Source organism: Oncorhynchus clarkii, chromosome 10 (genome assembly GCF_045791955.1).
Source record: "Oncorhynchus clarkii lewisi isolate Uvic-CL-2024 chromosome 10, UVic_Ocla_1.0, whole genome shotgun sequence".
Lineage (NCBI taxonomy): Eukaryota > Metazoa > Chordata > Actinopteri > Salmoniformes > Salmonidae > Oncorhynchus > Oncorhynchus clarkii.
This window is the reverse complement of record NC_092156.1, coordinates 52,433,133-52,459,706: the sequence shown is the minus strand read 5'-3', so window position 1 is coordinate 52,459,706 and position 26,574 is coordinate 52,433,133. Positions and strand designations below refer to the sequence as shown.

General features: G+C 41.3%; 1 protein-coding gene across 6 annotated transcripts in view; it reads left to right on the top strand.

The window, feature by feature from the left end:
• Positions 1-24,560, top strand: part of LOC139418759 (TBC1 domain family member 2A-like) — a 34,086-nt gene extending 9,526 nt beyond the window's left edge. For all 6 annotated transcript variants that reach the window (XM_071168438.1, XM_071168437.1, XM_071168439.1 and 3 more), the window contains 7 exons: positions 363-473; positions 2,281-2,450; positions 2,636-3,157; positions 9,479-9,599; positions 18,001-18,186; positions 19,453-19,574; positions 22,542-24,560. In XM_071168438.1, coding sequence (XP_071024539.1) covers positions 363-473; positions 2,281-2,450; positions 2,636-3,157; positions 9,479-9,599; positions 18,001-18,186; positions 19,453-19,574; positions 22,542-22,743 — 1,434 coding nt within the window. In that variant the 3' untranslated portion in view covers positions 22,744-24,560. The remainder of the gene's footprint in view (positions 1-362; positions 474-2,280; positions 2,451-2,635; positions 3,158-9,478; positions 9,600-18,000; positions 18,187-19,452; positions 19,575-22,541) is intronic.
• The last annotated feature ends 2,014 nt before the right edge of the window (positions 24,561-26,574 follow it).

Below are 26,574 nucleotides of genomic sequence, written 5' to 3'. Positions count from 1 at the left end.
TAGCTAGCTAGAGCATGGGGCTGTAAGTCACTTTAGTTGAAAGCTTCCACTTAAATTACCAGTATTGGGAGGATCAAGATGGACATCTCTTAGTAGAGTAAAGCCCGTATTCAATCAAACCTGCCGTTGCAATATTTATGCAGCATCAAATAACTATTGCAAGCACACACACACACACCCACTCACTAACTCACATTCTGGAAGATGGAGGGGAGTCTCTGATGTTTTTTCAGTTGTGAAATAGTTACTACAACAATAACAGTATATCAAACAATAATTCAGGAGCAACCTCTGTGAACTTGAAATACACTTTATAAATGTACTGAAGGCATTAAGTTTAAATGCTCTCTTCCCTCTCCAAGGACAACATTGAGGCCTACAAGACTCAGAATACTTACTTGAACGCAGAGATCTACAAGTTAACCAAAGAATGGGGGAAGAGTACAGAACAAGAGAAGTGCTTGAAGATAAAGGTACCTGCTGCTGCATGACATTTACAAGACCTGACTTTGATGTTGCATTGTAGAATGTGTAGTATACTTTTGTGGCTTTTATTGAGGCACTTTGCTTTTATTGGTATTTCCAGCATGATTCACTAGGTTTGCTGCAGGTAGAACATTCTAAGAAATGTTCTTTATTTGATGCAAGCCATCTCCAATCAATCAATCAATGTCTGGTTGGGTGTGTCTTTGGTGTAGGGGGATCACCTAAAAAGCCAATTTATGCTTTATCCGGATTTGTGGTCCGAGGCTCCATATTGAGGGTGTGATGCAATTGCGGAGCCTCTGGAGGCATGCAGAGGCTAAATTGAGCTCTGTACCACATCGTCGTGTGCCTCCCAAATTTTGTAACAATGCGGAGGGCTTTGTATAGTTCTGCATTAACAAGATTGATTGACCGTAGGTCAAGCATAAACAGACACTCTTCCTTCACAACAGCTCTGCTCAGAAGCTCTGTGCTGCTGCGCAAAGCGCAAGAGGTATGATTGTCCTGACTTTGCAGAGACTGTATCACAGTAAATGTTGCACAGCCAATGCAGACATCAGCTTGACCCTGCAGCGTCTTTAAGCCAGGGGAGATGTAGGCAGAGACGGAAGAGGAAGCGATTAGACCAGACCCAGCTGCTATTGCATTGTTGTCACTAGTTACCACAGCCACAAAGTCTAAACCCTGCCTATTTCTACAATTTCTCTTCTTAAAATCTGATTTTATACCTAACCACACTGCTAACCTTATGCCTAACCCTAACCTTAAATTATGACCAAATATTTTTTTTTCATGAATATATACAATATTGGCAATTTTGACTTTGCGGCTGTGGTAACTAGTGGAAAACCCTATTGCATTGGTGTCTATGGGAGACAAACCCAGTTAAGTAGACCGGAACTTTGCCTGGGGACCAGACAGTGAATGTCCAAATACACTGTCTGGAACATGATTCTAGAAATGGTCTTCTACAAGCCGGAATGTTGAAAACAATTCAGCTGCTCATCATTTGAGAAAAAATATCCACAGGAAAGTGTTGTTTACCCAACTGTTTAGATCACCGTACTGAAGTTGACATTTCACCTGACACATGCGCACAACCATGTAAACACCTGCAAGACTTTGGCACCTGCAAGACACCTGCAAGACTTTGGCATGGTTCGCATATATACTAACATGTACCTTTGGTAATGAGCAAAGCACATATTAATTGCCACACACATAGACCTGCGTATTGAAGTTGGTTTAATAATAATTTCCTGGGGATATTTTGTCTCAAATTTCTACCAATCGGCAAAGTTGACATTTTATTTTATTCAACATTCGTGACAGACAAGAAACGTTTAGGATTTTCCTATGTAAATGTGTGTGGCGTTGTCTACATAATTTGAAGCGGAACTGGCATTTTTTTCCAATGGTAAACAGCCTGAGTGAACATCATCTATCCACCATCTTTGGTTTTGGTTTGCTAATCATAATCGCACTAAGCGTATTTGGCATTGAATACTATTTGGAGATCAGTGATTCTAAACCCCCCCCCACCAAACACACACGCACAACCAGACATTGATCGATTGAATCCTAGGATTTTCTACATGCAGCAAACCTAGTGGATCATGCTAGAAATATTGGTAAAAGCATGGTCTCTAAAAAATCCCCAAAAGCATGTCTTTTTTTGAGACAATAAGTACTGTATGTATTTGTAGTATGCTTAAATCCAGATGAGTAGCAGTGTACCTTGTAAAGTGTTACATTCCTTCTTCCTCTTGTGCTTTGTGTATGTGTATGTGTCAGTGTGCCCATCTGGAGGCCAAGGTGTTCCGGATGGAGAGCAGGTCTCTGACAGTCCTCTTCAAGCTACAGGAGAGCAGAGGTTTGGAGAGACACAGGGAAGCCATAAAGACCCTGATCACCGACACTCTTCGGGAGGGCGGGAGGGACATTCTGGAACTGAACCCTGCCAGGTGTGTGTGTGTGTGTGTGTGTGTAGCATTAATTGAAACTTTTTCATGTAAGTTAACCTCACACTTATGATTCCTATCATTTCTTGTGAGTACTTGTTGGTAAAGTTAAGTGATGCTAATCATGAGAAAATACAAAGAACTTCCTAGCAGAGTTAATGAGCTGTCGTCATTTGTGTGTTGTGTAGGGAATATGATGAGTATGGGTTTAGAATCTCCACTGACATCCAAATGGATGAAATGAAGCTGCTCGCCAAACTGCAAGCATTAGGGATTCATTCCCACGATGCCCCACAACAACAGAAGGATGGGGAAGAGGAGGTGGACAGCGAGCGTCTTTGGGGCCGCTGGGCACAGCACTTTGATGGCAGACGATCAGACAAGGCGGTGGCCTCTCCGAAGCTGAAGGGGCTTCTGAGAAAGGGCGTGCCGCACCACTACAGGCGTCGTGTGTGGCGGTGGATAGTGTGGAGCCGCACCCGCTCCCTGAGAGAGCGCCAGCCCCACTGGTACCAACAGATATGCTTTAGGAGCCAGGCTGCTTCGACCCACCGGGTCTCGCAGCAGATCTGGTTGGACCTGGAGACCACTCTGAGGGGGAACCGCCACTTCTCCTTCCCCGCCAAGCGTGCCGTCCGGCAGCTACATCGTATCCTCCTGGCCTTTTCTTGTCATAACCGGTCTGTCGGCTACTGCCAGGGCCTCAACAGGTACATTCAAAGACTTAATTTTTTTTTTTTTTAAATGTATTTGTTGATATCTTCTGTAATAGAGAAAATATATAGAAAACTTCCATTGTTTAACTAACTTTGAGGAGTAAAACAATTGTACACTTCAGTACTGTGTCAGTAACTATACTGAACAAAAATATAAATGCAACATGCAGCAATCTCAAAGATTTTACTGAGTTCCATATGAGGAAATCTGTCAATTTAAATAAATTCATTAGGCCTTAATCTATGGATTTCACATAACTGGGAAGACAGATATGTATCTGTTAGTCACAGATGCCTTAAGAAAATTTGCCTAAGAATGGGCCTCAGGATCTCGTCATGGTACATTTGTGCATTCAAATTGCCAATGATAAAATGCAACTGTGTTTGTTGTCCGTAGTTTAAGCCTGCCCATACCATAATCCCACCGCCACCATAGGGCACTCTGTTCACAACGTTGACATCAGCAAACTGCTTGCACACACAGCTCCATACACATGGTCTCCAGTTGAGGCCGGTTAGATGTATCAAATCAAATGTTATTGGTCACATACACATGGTTAGCAGATGTTAATGCGAGTGTAGCGAAATGCTTGTGCTTCTAGTTCTGACCATGCAGTAATATCTAACAAGTAATCTAACAATTTCACAACAACTACCTTTTACACACAAGTGTAAAGTAATGAATAAGAATATGTACATATAAATATATGGATGAGCGATGGCCGAATGGCATAGGCAAGATGCAGTAGACGGTATAGAGTACAGTATATACATGTGCGATGAGTAATGTAGGGTATGTAAACATTATATAAAGTGGCATTGTTTAAGGTGACTAGTGATACATTTATTACATCCAATTTTTAATTATTAAAGTGGCTAGAGATTTGAGTCAGTATGTTGGCAGCAACCACTCAATGTTAGTGATGGTTGTTCAACAGTCTGATGGCCTTGAGATAGAAGCTGTTTTTCAGTCTCTCGGTTCCAGCTTTGATGCACCTGTACTGACCTCGCCTTCTGGATGATAGCGGGGTGAACAGGCAGTGGCTCGTGTGGTTGTTGTCCTTGATGATCTTTTTGGCCTGGTGTAGGTGGGTGGTGTAGGTGTCCTGGAGGGCAGGTAGTTTGCCCCCGGTGATGTGTTGTGCAGACCTCACCACCCTCTGGAGAGCCTTACGGTTGTGGGCGGAACAGTTGCCGTACCAGGCGGTGATACAGCCTGACAGGATCCTCTCGATTGTGCATCTGTCAAAGTTTGTGAGTTTTTTTGGTGACAAGACAAATTTCTTCAGCGTCCTGAGGTTAAAGAGGCGCTGTTGCACCTTCCTCACCATGCAGTCTGTGTGGGTGGACCATTTCAGTTTGTCCGTGATGTGAACGCCGAGGAACTTAACACTTTCCACCTTCTCCACTACTGTCCTGTCGATGTGGATAGGGGGTGCCAAATTCTCTAAAATTCGTTGGAGATGGCTTATGGTAGAGAAATTAACATTAAATTCTCTGTCAATAGCCCTGGTGGACACTCTTGCAGTCAACATGCCAATTGCACTCTCCCTCAAAACTTGAGACATCTGTGAGATTGTGTTGTGTGACAAAACTGCACATTTTAATGGCCTTTTATTGTCCCCAGCACAAGGTGCAACTGTGTAATGATCATGCTGTCATCTTCTTGATATGCCACACCTGTCAGGTGGATGGATTACCTTGGCGAAGGAGAAATGCTTACTAACAGTAAACTAACAATAAACAAATGTCTGCACAACATTTTAGAGTAATACATTTTTGTGCGTATGGAACATTTCTGGGATCTTTTATTTTAGCTCATGAAACATGGGACCAACACTTCACATGTTGCGTTTATATTTTTGTTCCATGTAGGGTTCCATGCAATTGGCAACAGATATTATAGATATACAGTGCCTTTAGAAAGTATTCAGACCACTTGACTTAATACAGTTAAAGCCTTTTTCTAAAATGTATTCAAACTTTTTTTCCCAGCAATCTACACACAATACCCTATAATGACAAAGCGAAAACAGGTTTTTAGAAATGTTAAAAAACAGATACCTTATTTACATAAGTATTCAGACCCTTTGCTATGAGACTCGAAATTGAGCTCAGGTACAGGTATCCTGTTTCCATTGATCATCCTTGAGATGTTTCTACAACTTGATTCGAGTCCACCTGTGGTAAATTCAATTGATTGGACATGATTTGGAAAGGCACACACCTGTCTATATAAGGTCCCACAGTTGACAGTGCATCTCAGAGCAAAAACCAAACCATGAGGTCGAAGGAATTGTCCGTAGAGCTCTGAGACAGGATTGTGTCAAGGCACAGATCTGGGGAAGTGTACCAAAACATTTCTGCAGCATTGAAGGTCCCCAAGAACACAGTGGCCTTCATCGTTCTTAAATGGAAGAAGTTTGGAACGACCGTCCACCCGGTCGTCCACCCGGTCAAACTGAGCAATCAGGGGAGAAGGGCCTTGGTCAGGGAGAGACCAAGAACCCAATGATCACTCTAAAAGAGCTCCAGCGTTCCTCTGTGGAGATGCGAGAACCTTCCAGAAGGACAACCATCTCTGCAGCACTCCACCAATCAAAGCCTTTATAGTAGAGTGGCCACACGGAAACCACACCTCAGTAAAAGGCAGATGAAAGCCCACTTGGAGTTTGCCAAAAGGCACCTAAAGATATCAGACCATGAAAAACAAGATTCTCTGGTCTGCTGAATCCAAGATTGAACTCTTTGGTATGAATGACAAGCGTCAGGTCTGGAGGAAACCTGGCACCATCCCTACAGTGAAGCATGGTGGTGGCTTTGGGGATGTTTTTCAGTGGCAGGGACTGGGAGACTAGTCAGGATCCAGGGAAATATGAACAGAGCAAAGTACAGAGAGATCCTTGATGAAAACCAGCTCCAGAGTGCTCAGGACCTCAGACTGGGGTGAAGGTTAATCTTCCAACAGCACACAGCCAACCCTAAGCACACAGCCAAGACAAAGTAGGAGTGGCTTCGGGACAAGTTTCTGAATGTCCTTGAGTGGCCCACCCAGAGCCCGGGTTTGAACCCGAATGAACATCTCTGGAGAGACCCAAAAATAGCTGTTTAGTGACACTCCCCAATCAACCTGACAGAACTTGAGATGATCTGCAGAGAAGAATGGGAGAAACTCCCCAAATCAGGTGTGCAAAGCTTGTAGCGTCATACCCAAGATGAGATTATTATGGATAATAGCGAGAATATTTTTGTCAAACTGCAGTCAAGCATTGATCATCATGTCAGCAGAATAGGACCCTCAATATTTATCAGAATCATCACCATGCACTTTCACCACCCTGTGAAGTTCATCATAACTTACTTCACCATACCCTCACTTGACTCCAAGTTAACTTTGATATGATGGTTATTATATCAATATTTACACATAAAGGCGCTTCCAGTTCCAAAAAGATCCTACCATGTCGAACAAACAAACTGTATTCATAAAATTGTACCGTGATTTATTAAAAATATATGGCATGACTTTACTCCCATAAAAACTGTGGATGGAAACGTAATGTATGGGATACTATTTTGGGTTTGTACTCACTATGAGGAGGCATTGACCGTGTCCGAATACCCATACTTCCATCCTAAATAGTAGCCTTTTGAAGTATAGTTTAAATGCCCAGATGTCATACTAAATTCGGTTAATTTCACACCGAAATCAACCAATACATGGAAACAATGAAAATTGTGCATGATAAATTCTCAGTAAGCAAAAATATGTTTTACAGTATGTGAATTTTTGAACATCGAGTATGGCTCTTTATTTAGTAGAATTCGATGCACACTTTTCCACAATGCATTGGAATAGATGGGTGGCAAGTGATAGGCCCTAGTTCCTAGGTACCCTAGGCCCTAGGTTACTTCACTGGGAAGCGAAGCTTCTGCAGTGGTGTTCAAATGTTAAAACCTGATGACGGGTTAGGGATCCCTTTTGGGAACATCCCCTCCCACGTTCAGCTGGAACGTGGCGCATGGAACGCAAAAATATTCTTAGAAATATTTAACCTCCACACATTAACAAGTCCAATACCTCAAATGAAAGATAAACACCTTGTTCATCTACCCAGCATGTCAGATTTTTTAAATGTTTTACGGCGAAAACACACCACATATTTATATTAGACCACCACCGAAACGAAGACAAGAGGCAGCCATTTTGTCCCAGAAAATATAAAATGATAAAAGCAGGATTAAAAAATAAATCATTCACTAACCTTTTGAAAATCTTCATCAGATGACAGTAATAGGACATGTTACACAGTAAATTTTTTCAATAATAAGCCATTTATATCCATAAATGTCCATTTACATTGAATTCATGTTCAGAAAATACTCAAAAATGTCAGCAGAAAATATAGGTAGCGCCGCAAGATAACGTAAATAGACATCATAAACTTTGACTAAATATACATGTTCTACATATAGTTAGAAAGATACACTGCTTCTTAATGCAATCGCTTTGTTACATTTCTTTTTAAAGTTACAGAAATCGCTCACTATTCAATATTCTGAGACGGCGCTCAGATATAAGCTATATTTCTCCGCTATGTTGGAGTCAACAGAAACACACAATTTCAGCATAAATATTCCCTTACCTTTGATGGTCTTCGTTCAGAATGTACTGGAAGGGTTCATACTTACCCAAAACATTGTTTGGTTTCAAGTCTTGTGTCTTTCTATTAGCTACTGCTAACAATATCAGCTGAAATGCACCCAAAATGTCCTCTGGTCCGGAAAAGTTGCGCATCAAAACTTCAAAATTACATATTATATGTCGACTAAACAGGTCAAACTAAGTGCAGAATCAAGCTTTAGGATGTTGTAAACATACAAAACAATTTTCAATTCAACCGGTCATTGTTAGTTCTCCTCCGGAGTGCTGGAACAAAGGAACGGCTGGGACCAATTCGCGCCCCAACGCACAGGTATTTTCTCGCGGCACTCACTCAATTCACTCCCATAGGGCCAATTCTCGCGGGATTTGAACGATTAAACGCTCTACTGAATGAGGACATCTAGTGGAAGACATAGAAAGTGTCCCCAGATCCATAGCTGGTTGGGAAGGGTGGGGGCGATCACGTCAAAGTTGCCCCAACTTTCATGACCACAAAACTAGTTTGGAAGAATGCCTGCCCTGTGAGTTCTGCTATACTTACAGACATAATTCCAATGGTTTTAGAAGCTTTAGAGTGTTTTCTATCCAATAATAATATTATATGCATACATTAGCAATTTCTGACAGATTTTTTTTCAGTTTACTATGGGCATGCAATTCCTCCAAAGGGGGCAGTATTCTGCCTAGCCTTAATTATTTAACTAAGTAGTTTTTGTCCTCCTTAAAATGATCACAATTATTTTATCATAAGCTACATCTTTGAAATAAGAAGTATTTTTACCCAAAGTGGATTTCTGTTTTCTCATTGAAAAGTGTTTCTTGTTGTCTTGGCCTTCGTCGGAGCCTTTAAACAAAATACTGAACATCTTTCGATTTGTGAGTGTGTCGGCACCGGGACTCGGGATGTGGATGCATTATTGATGTCATGTTAGCAATGCCATTTGATTTGAACATATGGATTGTTATAGTTTTGTAAGCTACCTATTGAATTATTTAATTTATGGATCAAGCCTTAGCAGTCATTCTGATCTTGTTCCCAATGATCAGTGTTTATTATGTTGCTGTACAGTGGTTCTGAATTTGCGATGCTGTCCACGTTTTGCTGCGCAATACCCTTTTGATTTAAACATTTTGATAAGCTTTGATGTGTGTACTAGGCTATTTAATTTAATGTATTTATGTTACAGCACTTTTGTTTCACAAAAAAATACTGTATGTTACAATGGAACCAAATGATCTGTTTCTATCTTCAGTGCTTTTTAAATAGGAAGATGGTTTATATGGGCTACGGTAGGCTATAGCTCGAATTTGGTAGTCTGCTTATAACCAACCTGAGTAGGCCTATAACTCCATTCCTATTCTATTCCGAGAATAGAGAAATCAATAGAATTGGAAATGAGCTATTATCAGGCTGGTTAGTGTCTGTTGAATTTGGAAAATCCACCCGCACTCGGCCCCACCCCACCTACTCAGCCAGTCAGGAGCCGTGGCATACTGCATACTTTTTACTAAACAGTACGTACTAAATATTATGCGACGATGAGTACATAACATGCAGTTTAAGTATGTTGTATGCTAGTATGTGTATTCGGACACAGTAACTGTATTAGTCTTGTCATTGCTTTATCTGCCTTCTTTTTTTCTGTCAGATTGGCTGCAATGGCCTTGCTAGTGTTGCAGAGCGAGGAAGATGCTTTCTGGTGTCTGGTGGCCATTGTCGAGACCATCATGCCTCAGGACTTCTATGGCAAGACTCTAACAGCATCTCAGGTATGTGAAACGATTCCTTTGATAGTTTTTAATATATGTTTTACTGAAGTTGCAATGTGGGTGGATATCCATTAATGTACTTGTAATGTACTTTAATGTAAAAAAAATAAATAAAAAAAAAACACTCGAATGGAGCAGCTAGTGAAGCATAAAAATTCAAGCATTGGTTCAGGGTTCGATACTGTTACCAAATCTGTCATTTTGGGACGTTTGACTTTACATTTTTTATCAGTCACAAGGGTGCCAGTGAAAACAATTTACCTGGTCACGTTAGTTCCGTGATTTTATTTATTATCAATTTTTATGAGAGATGCAGGCGCTATTGTTTGTTTCCCGCCGTTTCAGTTCATTATTATGAGCTAGATGACATTGAATGTTGGCTTCAACTTGGTTTTCCATACAAAGCATTCCACTACAAATAAACCTTTGACACTTTCTCATTTTAAAAACATGAAACAGTACACTACAGATTTTGGCCCCGATTTTTCTGTTCCAAACAGGTTTTTGAGATCGGAAACAAAATCCCCATGTCGTTGCCTACTCGGAACACGCGGCCGTCACCATCGCTTGCCTAGTGTGAGTGTATCAGAGAGGCAATCGGCGGCCTACGGATCTCGTCTTAGAGCAGTCCCTGACCTCCCGATACTTGGATCAAAATCTGCAAAGCTCTTTTAGTGTGAGATGTACAACAACAAGTTTTAAGAATGGTGTTGATATAATTTCATTATTCCAATATGTTTTCATTAATTGAATTCACTTAGTCTATTTTATGAGAATTTGTAAGATTCTTATTTGCATAGAATAGACGGAGACCAGTCTTATCAAAAATTTATAATAGTATTTATTCTCGGAGCGCGCTGCCATGTAACCACGAACAACAGTTTATATACAAAATATGACGTCATTGGTTCTAGAATGAATCTTCTCCTCTCGACCAAGACAAAGCAAGTTTAAAAGTTCATTCCGACCTACTAGCACACACATGACACATAATATAACTGAATTAACTCTTGACCCCTCACCACTTAGCTGACAGTTCCAGTTAACGGAAAACCTAAGAAAACAGTCTTTATCTGAACATTCCAGTGCTAAGTTGAGTCGGTTCAACCATAGGTTAATTACCCTTTCTGCTTACTTAAAAAAAAAAACACTTCCAATCTTCTCCAAACTGGCTGGAATAGTATTTATTTAATTTGAATTGCCCCCTGTTTCAGGCTCCACAATCCCTCACTTATGAATTCATATTGTTAATCAGATATAACAAAACAGAGTATAAGTTTACTTAGTTACAGTTCTATTTATAATGGGGATATTGTTTAGTAATTTATTCATAAAATTCCTAACAAATGGTGATTAGCAATAGCTTTTGAGAGCTCGCCAGAGAAGAAGCGAGTGAGATGACATTGTTTTTCATCACCCAGGAGACTCTCAAGCAGGAGCGATGACTACTACTAGTATGCATTTGTACTTGCCTTTAACCCAAGCCAAAGTGTCAAATAGTTGCAGCTCTGATTTGAACAAGCAATGTTATTAAATTCAAAATGTTGGGTAGACATTTCAACTCTATGGCAAGCGTGAATGTCTGACTGAAAACGTTTATAAGCTTGCAGCTTGTTGTAGCTACAGTATGTTCAATGTAATCACATTGTTTTTGCTAGACAGTGTGGTATCGACAATCCTCACGAAGTGAAGAATCTTGTAGTGTGTGACCCCCGTCTGTGCCACATCGTTAAGTGTGCGCACCACTACGTTGGAAAGACAAAACAAACTACAGAAAAGGTGGTGGTTTAATGTGAGAGGCTCAGCCATTTTGAAAGTTGTTTTAAATTTTTAATTTCACCTTTATTTAACCAGGTAGGCCAGTTGAGAACAAGTTCTCATTTACAACTGCAACCTGCCCAAGATAAAGCAAAGCAGTGCGACTAAAACAACAACACAGAGTTACACATAAACAAACGTACAGTCAATAACACAATAGAAAAATCTATGTACAGTGTGTGCAAATGTAGAAGAGTAGGGAGGAAATGCAATAAATAGTCCATGGACGCGAAATAATTACAATTTAGCATTAACACTGGAGTGATAGATGTGCAGATGATGAAGTGCACGTAGAGATACTGGGGTGCAAAAGAGCAAGAGGATAAGTAACAATATGGGGGTGAGGTAGTTGGGTGTGCTATTTACAGATTGGTATTGTACAGGTACAGTGATCGATAAGGTGCTCTGACAGCTGATGCTTAAAAGTTAGAGAGGGAGATATAAGACTCCAGACTCAGTGATTTTTGCAATTCATTCCAGTCATTGGCAGCAGAGAACTGGAAGGAAAGGCGGCCAAAATAAGTTTTGGCTTTGGGGATGACCAGTGAAATATACCTGCTGGAGCGGGTGCTACAGGTGGTTGACGCTATGTGACCAGTGAGCTGAGATAAGGCGGGGCTTTACCTAGCATAGACTTATAGATGACCTGGAGCCAGTGGGTTTGGCGAAGAATATGTAGTGAGGTCCAGCAAACGAGAGCATACAGGTCCCATTGGTGGGTAGTATATGGGGCTTTGGTGACAAAACGGATGGCATTGTGATAGACTACATCCAGTTTGCTGAGTAGAACGTTGGAGGCTATTTTGTAAATGACATCACCGAAGTCGAGGATTGGTAGGATAGTCAGTTTTACGAGGGTTTGACTGGCAGCATGAGTGAAGGAGGTTTTGTTTGCGAAATAGGAAGCCGATTCTACATGTAATTTTGGATTGGAGATGCTTAATGTGAGTCTGGAAGGAGAGTTTACCGTCTAACCAGACACCTAGGTATTTGTAGTTGTCCACGTATTCTAAGTCAGAACCGTCCAGAGTAGTGATGCTAGTCGGGCAGGAGGGTGCGGGCAGCGATCGGTTGAAGAGCATGCACTTAGTTTTACTTGCATTTAAAAGCAGTTGGAGGCCACGGAAGGACTGTTATATGGCATTGAAGCTCGTTTGGAGGTTTGTTAGCACAGTGTCCAAAGAAGGGCCAGATGTATACAGAATGGTGTCGTCTGTGAAGAGGTGGATCAGAGAATCACCAGCAGCAAGAGCGACATCATTGAAATATACAGAGAAAAGACTCGGCCTGAGAATTAAACCCTGTGGCACCCCCATAGAAACTGCCAGAGGTCCGGACAACAGCCCCTCCGATTTGACACACTGAACTCTGGCTGAGAAGTAGTTGGTGAACCAGGCGAAGCAGTCATTCGAGAAGCCAAGGCTATTGAGTCTGCCGATAAGAATGCAGTGATTGACAGAGTCGAAAGCCTTGGCCAGGTCAATGAAGACGGCTGCCCAGTACTGTCTTTTATCGATGGAGGTTATGATATCATTTAGAACCTTGCTGCGAGGGGTGCTGAGATGTTGGCCAGGGTAGGGGTAGCCAGGTGGAAAGCATGGCCAGCCATAGAAAAATGCTAATTGAAATGATCGATTTTCGTAGATTTATCGGTGGTGACAATGTTTCCTCTCCTCAGGGCAGTGGGCAGCTGGGAGGAGGTGCTCTTATTTTCCATGGACTTTACAGTGTCCCAAAACTTTTTGGAATTAGTGCTACAGGATGAAAATGTATGTTTTGAAAAAGCTTAGCTTTCCTAACAGAGTGAGTATATTGGTTCCTGACTTCCCTGAAAATGTGCATATCGCGAGGGCTTTTCGATGTTAATGCAGAACGCCACAGGATGTTTTTGTGCTGGTCAAGGGCAGTCAAGTCTGGGGTGAACGAAGGGCTATATCTGTTCTTAGTTCTACATTTTTGTAATGGCGCACGCTTATTTAAGATGGTGGGGAATGCACTTTGAAAGAGCAACCAGGAATCCTGACGTGATGAGGTCTATATCCTTCCAGGATACCCGGGCCAGGTCGACTAGAAAGGCCTGCTCGCTGAAGTGTTTTAGGGAGTGTTTGACAGTGATGAGGGGTGGTTGTTTGATCGCGCCCCTATTTCGCACACAGAAAATGAGGCAATGATCGCTGAGATCCTGGTTGTAGACAGCGGAGGTGTATTTAGAGGGCAAGTTGGTCAGGGTGATATCTAAGACGATGCCCATGGCTATGGATTTAGGGTTGTACCTAGTAGGTTCCTTGATCATTTATATGAGATTGAGGGCATCTAGCTTAGATTGTAGGACGGCTGGGGTGTTAAGCATGTTCCAGTTTAGGTCACCTAACAGTACGAACTCTGAAGATAGATGGGGACAATCAATTCACATATGGTGTCCAGGGCACAGCTGGGGGCTGAAGGGGGTCTATAACAAGCGGCAATAGTGACAGACTTGTTTCTGGAAAGGTGGGTTTTAAAACGTAGAAGCTTGAATTGTTTGGGCACAGACCTGGATAGTATGACAGAACTCTGCAGGCTATCTCTGCAGTAAATTGCAACTCCGCCCCCTTTGGCAGTTCTATCTTGTCGGAAAATGTTATAGTTAGGGATGGAAATTTCAGGATTTTTCGTGGCCTTCCTAATCTAGGATTCAGACATGGCTAGGACATCCAGGTTGGCGGAGTGTGCTAAAGCAGTGAATGAAACAAACTTAGGGAGTAGGCTCTAATGTTAACATTCATGAAACCAAGGCTTTTACAGTTACAGAAGTCAACAAATTAGAGTGCCTGGGGAATGGGAGTGGAGTTACAGTGGGGAGAACAAGTATTTGATACACTGCCAATTTTGCAGGTTTTCCTACTTACAAAGCATGTAGAGGTCTGTAATGTTTTATTATAGGTACACTTCAACTGTGAGAGACGGAATCTAAAACAAAAATCCAGAAAATCACATGGTATGATTTTTAAGTAATTAATTAGCATTTTACTGCATGACATAAGTATTTGATACATCAGAAAAGCAGAATTTAATATTTGGTACAGAAACCTTTGTTTGCAATTACAGAGATCACACGTTTCCTGTAGTTCGTAACCAGGTTTGCACACACTGCAGCAGGGATTTTGGCCCACTCCTCCATACAGACCTTCTCCAGATCCTTCGGGTTTCGGGGCTGTCGCTGGGCAATACGGACTTTCAGCTCCCTCCAAAGATTTTCTATTGGGTTCAGGCCTGGAGACTGGCTAGGCCACTCTAGGACCTTGAGATGCTTCTTTACAGAGCCACTCCTTAGTTGCCCTGGCTGTGTGTTTTGGGTCATTGTCATGCTGAAAGACCCAGCCATGACCCATCTTCAATGCTCTTACTGAGAGAAGGAGGTTGTTGGCCAAGATCTCGCGATACATGGCCCCATCCATCCTCCCCTCAATACGGTGCAGTCGTCCTGTCCCCTTTGCAGAAAAGCATCCCAAAGAAGGATGTTTCCACCTCCATGCTTCACGGTTGGGATGGTGTTCTTAGGGTTGTACTCTTCCTTCTTCCTCCAAACAAGGTGAGTGGAGTTTAGACCAAAAAGCTATATTTTTGTCTCATCAGACCACATGACCTTCTCCCATTCCTCCTCTGGATCATCCAGATGGTCATTGGCAAACTTCAGACGGGCCTGGACATGCACTGGCTTGAGCAGGGGGACCTTGCGTGCGCTGCAGGATTTTAATCCATGACAGCGTAGTGTGTTACTAATGGTTTTCTTTGAGACTGTGGTCCCAGCTGTCTTCAGGTCATTGACCAGGTCCTGCAGTGTAGTTCTGGGCTGAACCCTCACCTTCCTCATGATCATTGATGCCCCACAAGGTGAGATCTTGCATGGAGCCCCAGACTGAGGGTGATTGACCGTCATCTTGAACTTCTTCCATTTTCTAATAATTGCGCCAACAGTTGTTGCCTTCTCACCAAGCTGCTTGCCTATTGTCCTGTAGCCCATCCCAGCCTTGTGCAGGTCTACAATTTATCCCCGATGTCCTTAAACAGCTCTCTGGTCTTGGCCATTGTGGAGAGGTTGGAGTCTGTTTGATTAAGTGTGTGGACAGGTGCAGTTAATACAGGTAATGAGTGGAGAACAGGAGGGCTTCTCAAAGAAAAACTAACAGGTCTGTGAGAGCCGGAATTCTTACTGGTTGGTAGGTGATCAAATACTTATGTCATGCAATAAAATATAAATGAATTACTTAAAAATCATACAATGTGATTTTCCGGATTTTTGTTTTAGATTCCGTCTCTCACAGTTGAAGTGTATCTATGATAAACATTACAGACCTCTACATGCTTTGTAAGTAGGAAAACCTGCAAAATCGGCAGTGTATCAAATACTTGTTCTCCCCACTGTAGGCACTACAGGGCCTGGGTTAACCTCTACATCACCAGAGGAACAGAGGAGGAGTAGGATAAGGGCTAACACTATAAGAACTGGTCGTCTAGTGTGTTCCCGAGCAGAGAGTAAAAGAAGCAGATTTCTGGGTGCGGAAGAATAGATTTAAGGCATAATGTACAGACAAGGGTATGGTAGGATGTGAATACAGTGGAGGTAAACCTTAGGCATTGAGTGATGATGAGAGAGGTTTTGTCTCTAGAGGCACCATTTAAGCCAGGTGAGGTCACCACATGTGTGGGGGGGTGGAACAAAAGGGCTAGCTAAGGCATATTCAGCAGGGCTGGAGGCTCTACAGTGAAATAAGACAATAATCACTTACCAAAACAGCAATAGACGAGGCATATTGACATTAGGGAGAGGCATGTGTAGCTGAGTGATCATAGTGTCCAGTGAGTAGCTAGGCGAGCTGGAGACACGGCGATTCAGACAGCTAGCAGGCTAGCAGATGGGCCTTTGGGGGACGTTGCAACGGGACAGCCTGTTGAAACCCCTTCAGATGGTTACATCGGCACACCTGTCGTGATGGATCGGCGGGGCTCCGTGTCGGCAGTAAAAGGGTCCAGGCCAATTGGCAAACAGGTATTGTAGCCCAAGAATTGGCTGGTGGACCTCTTCAGCTAGCCGGGAGATAGCCTGGAGTTAGCCTCAAGCTAGGCCTAACTGGTGCTTTCTTTGGGACAGAGACATTAGCCAGGAGTAGCCACTCGGATAGCAGCTAGCTAGCTGTGATGATCCGGTGTAAAGGTTCAGAGCTTGCTGTAGGAATCTGGAGATGTGGTAGAGAAAAAGCAGTGTGATGTGCTCTGGGTTGATATCGCCTGTGCAGACTGGCAGGAATTGCCCGGGCTAAGGCTGGCTGATGTCCGAGTTAATGATGACCGCTAAAAGTGGTTAACTGGCTAGTAGCTAGTAGCTAGTTAGCTGGCTAGCTTCTGATGGGGGTTCCGGTTATAGTGTAAACAATAGGTTCTAGTGTAAACAACAAGTGTAAACAATAGCAGATCGGTACCACATTGGATGAGGCGAGAAGGAGGAGAGCAGGTTCAGTCCGTAGACGGAAATATAAAAAATATATGCAAAGAAAAGTATATATACATGGGACGGATGGGGGGGGACAAGACAAACAGACGTCCTACTGCTATGCCATCTTGGAATCAGTAGTCGTGTAATGTACACCCGGCTTAACTCTTCAACATATCAAATGTCAAGACTGACTAGCTACACATGGACAGACTTCATTAGTGTGTTTGTGTCGGGAGCATGCTGTCTATTTAGCCAGTTAATGCCCACATTATTCTGTCATATTTTAGAATGTAAAAAATGATGTGAATGTCAATGCATAATGCCATTGGGTAGGCCTATTAAAAAATGCATTATTCTTTTACCACTACCACTGTTTTTGGGTAGATGGAAAGTCAATTAAAAGGTAACTACAAAGTAACAGAATCATGATTATTTGCATCAATCCAGTGCCCATTTTGTTTTTAAAACTCCATCACAAGTGGGCTACAGAAACACAGAAAACCAAACTGTCTGGCTGGTTCTCACCTGAATTAAAGGGTAACTACATGCAAAAAAAAAGTGATTTTTTTCCAGACCTAAAAAATGGTCCCCAGATGTAGTTTAAACATTGTGGTGGACTTGGAACATCCAATTTTGTTGTTTCCTATTTTAAAAAGTGTGATTTTGAGAGAGAAAAAATGAAAATCAGTCCTCCGCTATATTATACAGTATATATATTTTTTGTCATGGTATCGTTTTGGTATCAATAATCTTTATTTTATTTTTTATTCTGCCCTCTAAAGGATTTTGCAGAAAAGAACATGGCAAAAAAATACATTTTGCACTTTATTTTAACTATTTTCTTTGCTGTTACAGTAAATCTATCCAAATCAATGTAAGAACACAAGGGCATGCTCATTTAAATTATTAGCCTGGTTCTGTATGGAATGCAGGACTACAAAAATATATAGCAAAATTGGTGTGACCAAATAATGTTCTGGTGCCACCAGTGGAAAAAGTTAGTGTAGAACCCTGTGTTGGTTGTTCACCCACTAATAGGGAGCGTGAACTGGGTTTAGACTGTGGTGGGACAGAAAGGTTTGTTTAACCCATCTTGTGTCTTAATCTCAGGTGGAGCAGCGCGTGCTCAAGGACTTCATGGCAGAGAAGATGCCGAGACTAACAGCCCATTTCCACTGTCACGGAGTGGACGTGTCCCTGGTCACCTCCGACTGGTTCCTAGCTGCGTTTGTGGAGAGGCTGACCAGTGACGTCCTGCTCAGAATTTGGGACGCCTTCCTGTACGAGGGCACCAAGGTCAATGGGGCTTGAGGAAGGGGTTAGGGTTTTTAGGCTACAGGTTACAGATGACAGGTTTTGGACGTATATTTCAGTGATATTGATGTTTTGATATGTGGATTGTACCATATTAAAGTTACTTTTCATAAAGGTAATTGAGTCAAATTCTTCAGAGAGGAATACCATTGCAATAATAGTCGGATGAGAGTGGTTGTTTGGTGTTTTAGACATATTTCCAGAATGGGTCTCTATGGTAGTACTGAGAAATGACAATAAGTAATTTAAATATACAGGCAACTGCCAAACTAAAGGAAACACGGACATAAAGTGTCTTAATATGGCATTGGGTCAACACAAGCCATCAGAACCGTTTCAATGTGTCTTGGCAGAGATTCTACAACTGGAACTCTATTTGAGGGATGCGACTCCATTCTTCCATGATAAATTCCATAATTTGGTGTTTTGTTGATAATGGTGAAAAACGCTGTCTCAGGTGCCACTCCAAAATCTCCCATGTGTTTAATTGGGTTGAGATCTGGTGACTGACACACACACACACACACACAGACACACACACACACACACACACACACACACACACACACACACACACACACACACACACACACACACTTTAAACCCCCTATGCTCCTTTGAGACCCCTCTTTCAAAGTCACTAAGATCTCTTCTAGCTATGGTAGGCAAAATAATGGGCAACTGGGCATTTTTATACATGATGGGATGTTTTAATTGCTTAATTCACTTTGGAACCACACCTGCTTTCAATATACTTTGTATCCCTCATTTACTCAAGTGTTTAGTTTATTTATCAGTAATAAAGGAAGCACTTATATCCAAAAAACAAAAAGGATTATGTAATTCACTGGGGTCAAGCTTCCTGACATCCAGGACCTATATACTAGGCGGTGTCAGGGGAAGGCCCCAAAAATTTGTCAATGACTCCAGTCACCCAAATCATAGACTGTTCTCTCTGCTAACGCACAGCAAGCGGTACCGGAGCGACCAAGTCTAGGTCTAAAAGGCTCCTTAACAGCTTCTACCCCCAAGCCACAAGACTGCTGAACAATTAATAAAATGGCCACCCGGACTATTTACATTGAAACCCCCCTCCTTTGTTTTTACACTGCTGCTACTCACTGTTTATTATCTACGCATAGTCACTTTACAAATGACCTTGACTATCCTGTACACATTCACTATTGTCATAGTAGCAAGAAACATTACTACTTAATGGACATAATATTTTATCACATATTTTTACAGGTGATATTTCGCTATGCATTGGCGCTCTTCAAATACACAGAAGAGGACATTCTGAAGATTCATCATAGTGTGGATATCTACCAGTACCTCCGTTTCATCACCAGAACCATCACAGACAGCAGGTAAGATATGTTATCCCCTAAGCTCTTCTATAGATCTAATGAAGGACAATCTGATTGATGGCAATTAAACCAACTGCAGTAGTGCAACAATATACAATGTTAATTGCCTTGTGATGACAAATTTATTTGGCAGTCATTTTTCTTTTATTTGTAATCTCAGTAGCTAGGTTACCATCCATTTGGCGGCAGATTTCCGTGCGACTATTCTAAAAATAATGTGCACATTTTCCCACCAGAGGTGTGTTTCCATCAAACTGAATTGGTACAGATAAGTCTTCTTTGGGATTTTTTTCACTTTTGGATGAATATCGTTCCCAGAGTGAACTGCCTCTTACTCAGTCCCAAATGCTAACATATGCATATTATTATTAGTATTGGATAGAAAACACTCTGATGTTTCTAAAATTGTTTGAATTATGTCTGTGAGTATAACAGAACTCATATGGCAGGCAAAAATCTAAGAAAAAATCCAAACAGGAAGTGGGAAATCTGAGGTTTGTAGTTTTTGAACTCAGCCCCTATCAAATTCACAGTGGGATATGTGTTATTTTGCACTTCCTAAGGCTTCCACTAGATGTCAACTGTCTTTAGAACGTTGTTTCAGGCTTCTCGTGTGAAGGGGGGCCGGATGGAAGCTGTTTGACTAAGAGGTCTGCCAGCAGCCTCGTTCTCAGTAATGCGCATTTCACATGAGAGGTATCTCTTGTTCCATTGCTTTTCTACAGACAATGGAATTCTCCGGTTGGAAAATTATTGAACAGTTATGATAATAACATCCTAAAGATTGATTCTATACTTAGTTTGACAAGTTTCTTCGACCTGTAATATAACTTTTTGAACTTTTTGTCCGACTGGACCTGAACGCGATTTTGGATTTGTTTACCAAACACCCTAACAAAATAAGCTATTGGACATAAATGAACATAAATTATGGACATTATCGAACAAAACAAGCATTTATTGTGGAACTACGATTCCTGGGAGTGCATTCTGATGAAGATCATCAAAGGTAAGTGAATATTTATGCTATTTATGACTAATGTTGACGACCCAACATGGCGGATATTTCTCTGGCTGGTTTGGGCTCTGAGCGCCTCTCCTTAATGCAACCGCTGTGTCAGATTTTTTTTAAACTTTACGGAAAAAGACATGCATGCAATAATCTGAGACGGCGCTCAAAAGTAAAACCACCACAGCCGCAAAGATGGTTCCTTTACCTTTGATGATCTACATCAGAAAGCACTACAGGAATCCCAGATCCACAATAAATGTTTGTTTTGTTCGAAAATGTCCGTTATTTATGTCCAAATACCTTCTTTTGTTAGCGCGTTTGGTATACATATCCAAGCGCTAATTCTGGTCAACGTTATATTTGACAAAACTTCAAAAATATATATTATCGGTCGAAGAAACATTTCAAACTAAGTACAGAATCAATCATTAGGATGTTTTTAACATATAGCTTCAATAAAGTTCCAACCGGAGTATTCCTTCTTGTCTTCGTGAGCAATGGAACGCAAGTGACTACCATGAGGAAAAAGCACGATCACAAAATGGCTGCTTGATGGACATCTGATATATTCTGCTCTCATTCACTCCCACAACAATATAGAAGCCTCATTATAATTTCTATTGATAGTTGACATCTAGTGGAACCCCTAGGCAGTGCAACAACATTCATATCTCAAGGGGATTTCATTGGGGACTCTGGTGAATACATACAAACTCAGATTTCTGACTTCCTGTTTTGATTTCAACTCAGGATTTTGCCTGCCAATATGAGTTCTGTTATACTCACAAACATCATTCAAACAGTTTTAGAAACGTCAGAGTGTTTTCTATCCAATTCTAATAATAATATGCAAATATTAGCAACTATGACTGAGGAGCAGGCCATTTGATATGGGCACCTTTCATCCAAGCTACTCAGTACTGCCCCTGCAGCCATAAAAAGTTAATGGTTCGTCGGAGGGCATAACGGGATTATAAACTTCAGGGCTACTTGAAAGCGGCAGCTCTACCCTTTTGCTCAGTGCGGATGTTGCCTGTAATCCATGGCTTCTGGTTGGGGTATGTACATACTCTCTTGCTACAGCTTATCATGAGATACTCTACCTCAGTTGAGCAAAACCTTGAGACTTCCTTAGATTTTGTGCACCAGCTGTTGTTTACAAATATACATAAACCGCCACCCCTTGTCTTACCAGAGGCCGCTGTTCTATCCTGCTGAAAAAGCTTAAAACCCGCCAGTTGTATGTTATTCATGTCGTCGTTAAGCCACGACTCGGTGAAACATAAAATATTACAGTTTTTAACGTCCCTTTGGTAGGATATACGTGAATGTAGTTTGTCTATTTTATTATCGTTGGCTAATAGAACTGATGGTAAAGGTAGATTACCCTCTCGGCGACAGATCCTTACAAGATCCTTACAAGACCTGGACCTTACCTGGAACTTCGTCCTCGATACCGCCGTCTCTTTCTCCTGCGAATGACGGGGATGAGGGCCTTGTCGGGCATCTGAAGTAAATCCTTCCCATTCGACTCGTTGAAGAAAAAGTATTCCTCCGGTATGGGTGGGTATTGCTGTCCTGATATCTAGAAGCTCTTTTCGGTCATAAGACACGGTGGCAGAAACATTATGTACAAATAAGTTACGAATAACGCTAAAAAACATACACAGTAGCATAATTGGATACGGGATCATCAAACAGCAGCCATCTCCTTCGGCGCCATTCTCTCAAGTATGCCTCAGGTAATTAATCCGCATTAAATGGTTGGATGGAAACCTGGTTATAGAGACTGTTCTTCTCCCCAAAACGATTTTAATACAATTCCCATGAATTTGTCAACACTTGTCAACAGGACTGAAAATACTTCTATATACTTATAGTGTGTGACAACATAAGCATCAAAATATACAACTGATACACACAAATCACACACTGCTTTTTCCTTCCCTCCACAGGAGACTGACAACCATTGCATTCAGCGACATGAACCCGTTTCCTTTCAGGCTGCTCCGTCAGAGACGGGCCCTGCACCTTCAGTGTGTGCATGTACAGTTGAGTGAGTTAGAGCGTATCCAGAGGGAGCTGGGTAGAGAGCGACGCCAGCACAAGGACAGGGAGCTTGGGCTCATTTCCAGCGAGGATGAGGGGGACACATGAGCTCTGGATAAAATGCTCTGGCCAGCGTCCTGTTACTCACTTATCTCGGTAGATATTGTCGGTTTGTCATTTCTTGTTTGATGTTTTCAATGTTCATGTTTTATTGTCACGTGCATAAATACAGTGAAATGCCTTTCTTGCAAGCTCTTTCCCAACAATGCAGTAATCAATATCAATAGTACTATAAAATGTATAAAGTAGAATACAAAATGACGAGAAATAGAAATTAGAACACGAGGAAGCAAGTAAGCTATATACAGGGTCAGTACCAGTACCATATCTACAATGCCATATTTACAATGTGTTGGGAGTGGTAGGAGTAGATACATCGAGCTCCAAAAGTATTGGGACAGTGACACATTTGATGTTGTTTTGGTTCTGTACTCCAGCACTTTGGATTTGAAATGATACAATGACTGACTGTGAGGTTAAAGTGCAGACTGTCAGTTTAAATCTGAGGGTATTGTCACCCATATCAGGTGAACTGTTTAGAAATTTCAGCCCTTTTTGTACATAGTCCCCCCCCCCCCCCCCCATTTTAGAAGACCAAAAGTATTGGGACAAATTCACTTGCGTGTATTACAGTAGTAAAACGTTAAGCATTTGGTCCCATTTTCATAGCACGCAATGACTACATCAAGCTTGCGACTCTGTTGGATGCATTTGCTGTTTGTTTTGGTTGTGTTTCAGATTATTTTGTGTCCCAAAAAAATGCATGGTCAGAATGTTTCAAAACACTTCTACATTACTGTGGGTGCTACCCTATTTATGGATAATCCTGAATGAATTGTGAATAATGAGTGAGAAAGTTAGAGGCATAAATATTTTTCTCACTCATCATTATTCATGATTCATTCAGGACTTTGTAACTGTCCCAATACTTTTGAAACTCACTCTTTGTATAGGGCTAAATTGACTAGGCATCAGGATATATGATATGTGGCAGACCAGGGGGTTTGGTCAAGATGTTTACACAGATCAGACACTGACAGAGTAGGATTAGCTCAGTTTCAAGGGTGTTTATTTAAATAATAAATCAAAAAGAAAAGGATAGGTCTCCCCCATGAGACCCTCTACGGGATACCGTCTTCTGGGCTCCAGGTCTTGCTGTATCCTGCCAGGATCAAAACTGCACTCACTCCTGTTACCTCTGTAACCATCCCCAACTATACAGGAGTCCTTTCTTCCCCCCCACTCTCCTCCTGTGTGCTGCCCTTCTGGCAGCTTTATGGGCCTTGCACAGCTGGTGTGCAATCAGCCCTTGATTACACACCAACTCCCAATCAGCTCCCATTAGTCCTGGCTGGAGAACCCGTCGAGACCTGGCATGTCCAGAAGATGGAGCCATCGCCTCGTGATGTACACACCGTCTGTCACCAGGCCTCGATGAGTCTCCCCCTGGTGGCTGACTTGCTGTATGCCACAAATTATTGTGTGTGTGTGTGTGTGTGTGTGTGTGTGTGTGTGTGTGTGTGTGTGTGTGTGTGTGTGAGCAAATGAAGCGTGAGTGTGCATAATCAGTTAATAAATAATGCAAAAATACTGTGCTGTTGTACCATTGCAAAGCGGGCTTGAGTGCTAGAAACATGCTTTGTAAATCTGTATTATGATTTATTTAATGGTGAGATAAGTATAGCTAGTTATGGCTTAGCAGATAATAAGAAAATAAGAAAAGACAATCAGTATTTACCTGGCTAAAGAGAAGGAATATAATATCTATTGTTTACAGGAAATGTATTTAACAATTTTAGATGTAGTTGTGTGGAAAAAGGACTGGGGGCGAAATAAACTTCTCCGATGGGCAAAGAAACTCAAAAGGGGTGTTGATATTAATTAACAATATTTTTTTCAGAATGTGCAAACTGTTCAAACAGATCCGCAACGTAGATGGATTATTTTAAATATGTTATTGGACCATAAACATATTCATCTAATTAATCTATACGGTCCAAATAATGATGATCCGCGCCACTTTGAAACTACAGTATATATAATAATGTTTCAAGACTACAAGCAATACACTATTTTTATGGTGGGAGATAATGCGGTTTTACATACCTTAATTTGGGGCAGCAGGTAGCCTAGTGGTCAGAGCGTTGGGCCAGTAACCAAAAACTTGCTGGATCGAATCCCTGAGCTGATAAGGTAAAAATCTGTCATTCTTCCCCTGAACAAGCCAGTTAACTCACTGTTCCCCGGTAGGCTGTCATTGTAAATAAGAATTTGTTCTTAACTGACTTGCCTGGTTAAATAATAATTTTTTATTAAATGGACCGTAAAGGAAATCACACTACGAACTATCACCCTTATGCACTTAATAAGGTAATCACAAATATCATGGATATATTGGAACTAGTGGATATATGGAGACTTAAATATCCTGACCTAGTAAGATATACATGGCAGATGCTCAGTCAAATTAGTCGTCTTGACTACTTTGTCATTCTCGCTGGCACCAAAAGTAAAAAAAAAAAACTGTGGATAGGGGACAGAATGCGGTCGGACCATCAAATAATTGGCATATACATTACTCTTACAGAATTTCCACATGGGCGAGGATATTGACATTTTTGTTTTTAACCAGGATAGAATAATTTATAACGGACTTTTTCTGACATAACATCCCCTTATGGTATGGGACACTTTCAAATGTGCCTTTAGAGGCCATGCATTTCAGTACACATTTTTAGATCAAAATAGTTCATATTAACAAAGTAAATAGAGGGACTAATGGTACAGATAGAAAGTAATGAAAAATATGCCATAGAGGCACAGAATACATTAGAGGAAAAACAAAAGGAAATGGAACTTATTCAAAGATTAAGTGTAATATATTAAATAAAGAGAACTGGATGGAATTTGGGAAAAAAATGCTCCAAATTCTTTTTTCATCTTCAACATAGACTATCAATCTTTTTTTACTGAAACTTGTTACCTATGATTCACCAAACAATATTTTGAAAAGAGGAAGCAAAGTACTTTAAGAATTTGTTTTCGTTTCAGTCTCCTCAATCTCCATAAACCGAAGTTAGCTCTAAGAAATTTTTTCTACTAATAATGTAAAATTAACAGCTGTACAGAAAGATGCATGTGAAGGCCAAATTACAGAGGAGGAACTTCTTGATGTAATTAAAGCCTTTAAGTCAGGGAAAACTCCAGGGCTGGATGGTGTTAGGTTCTAAATATCAGAGTAAGAACTTGACAGACACTATGAAAGCTTAAACCAAGTTTATTCATCCCAAAGGATCGAACAGCTGAACAGACAAAGACATGGTTCTACCAGTGGTGGTATATATACCTCAATTTGGGGTGGAGTCTCCTCGCTAAACATTGCGTCTGCATTGCTAGGCAGGAAATTAAGTGATATGTGCCATAAACTGTTCCTTCTCCTTAATGTGACCTGATCTCGACCCCCTTCATCACCAATCCACGGCTCTCTCCCCTTATCAGTGCTGCTACATGTGATTGTTTTTATTTTCTTCTAATGATCAATTAGCCTTTTAAAATGATCAACTTGGATTAGCTAACACAATGTGCCATTGGAACACAGGAGTGATGGTTGCTGATAACGAGCCTCTGTATGCCTGTGTAGATATTCCATAAAAAATGTGCCGTTTCCAGCTACAATAGTCAGTTACAACATTAACAATGTCTACACTGTAGATCAATTTTATGTTATTTTAATGGACAAAAAATAGCTTTTCTTTCAAAAACAAGGAGTTTTCTAAGTGACCCCAAACTTTTGAACGGTAGTGCACATTTATAAACGGGAAATTTTATTGCCGGTAATAACTCTTCTCATTATAACCACCATTTGTCCCTGCTTTCCTG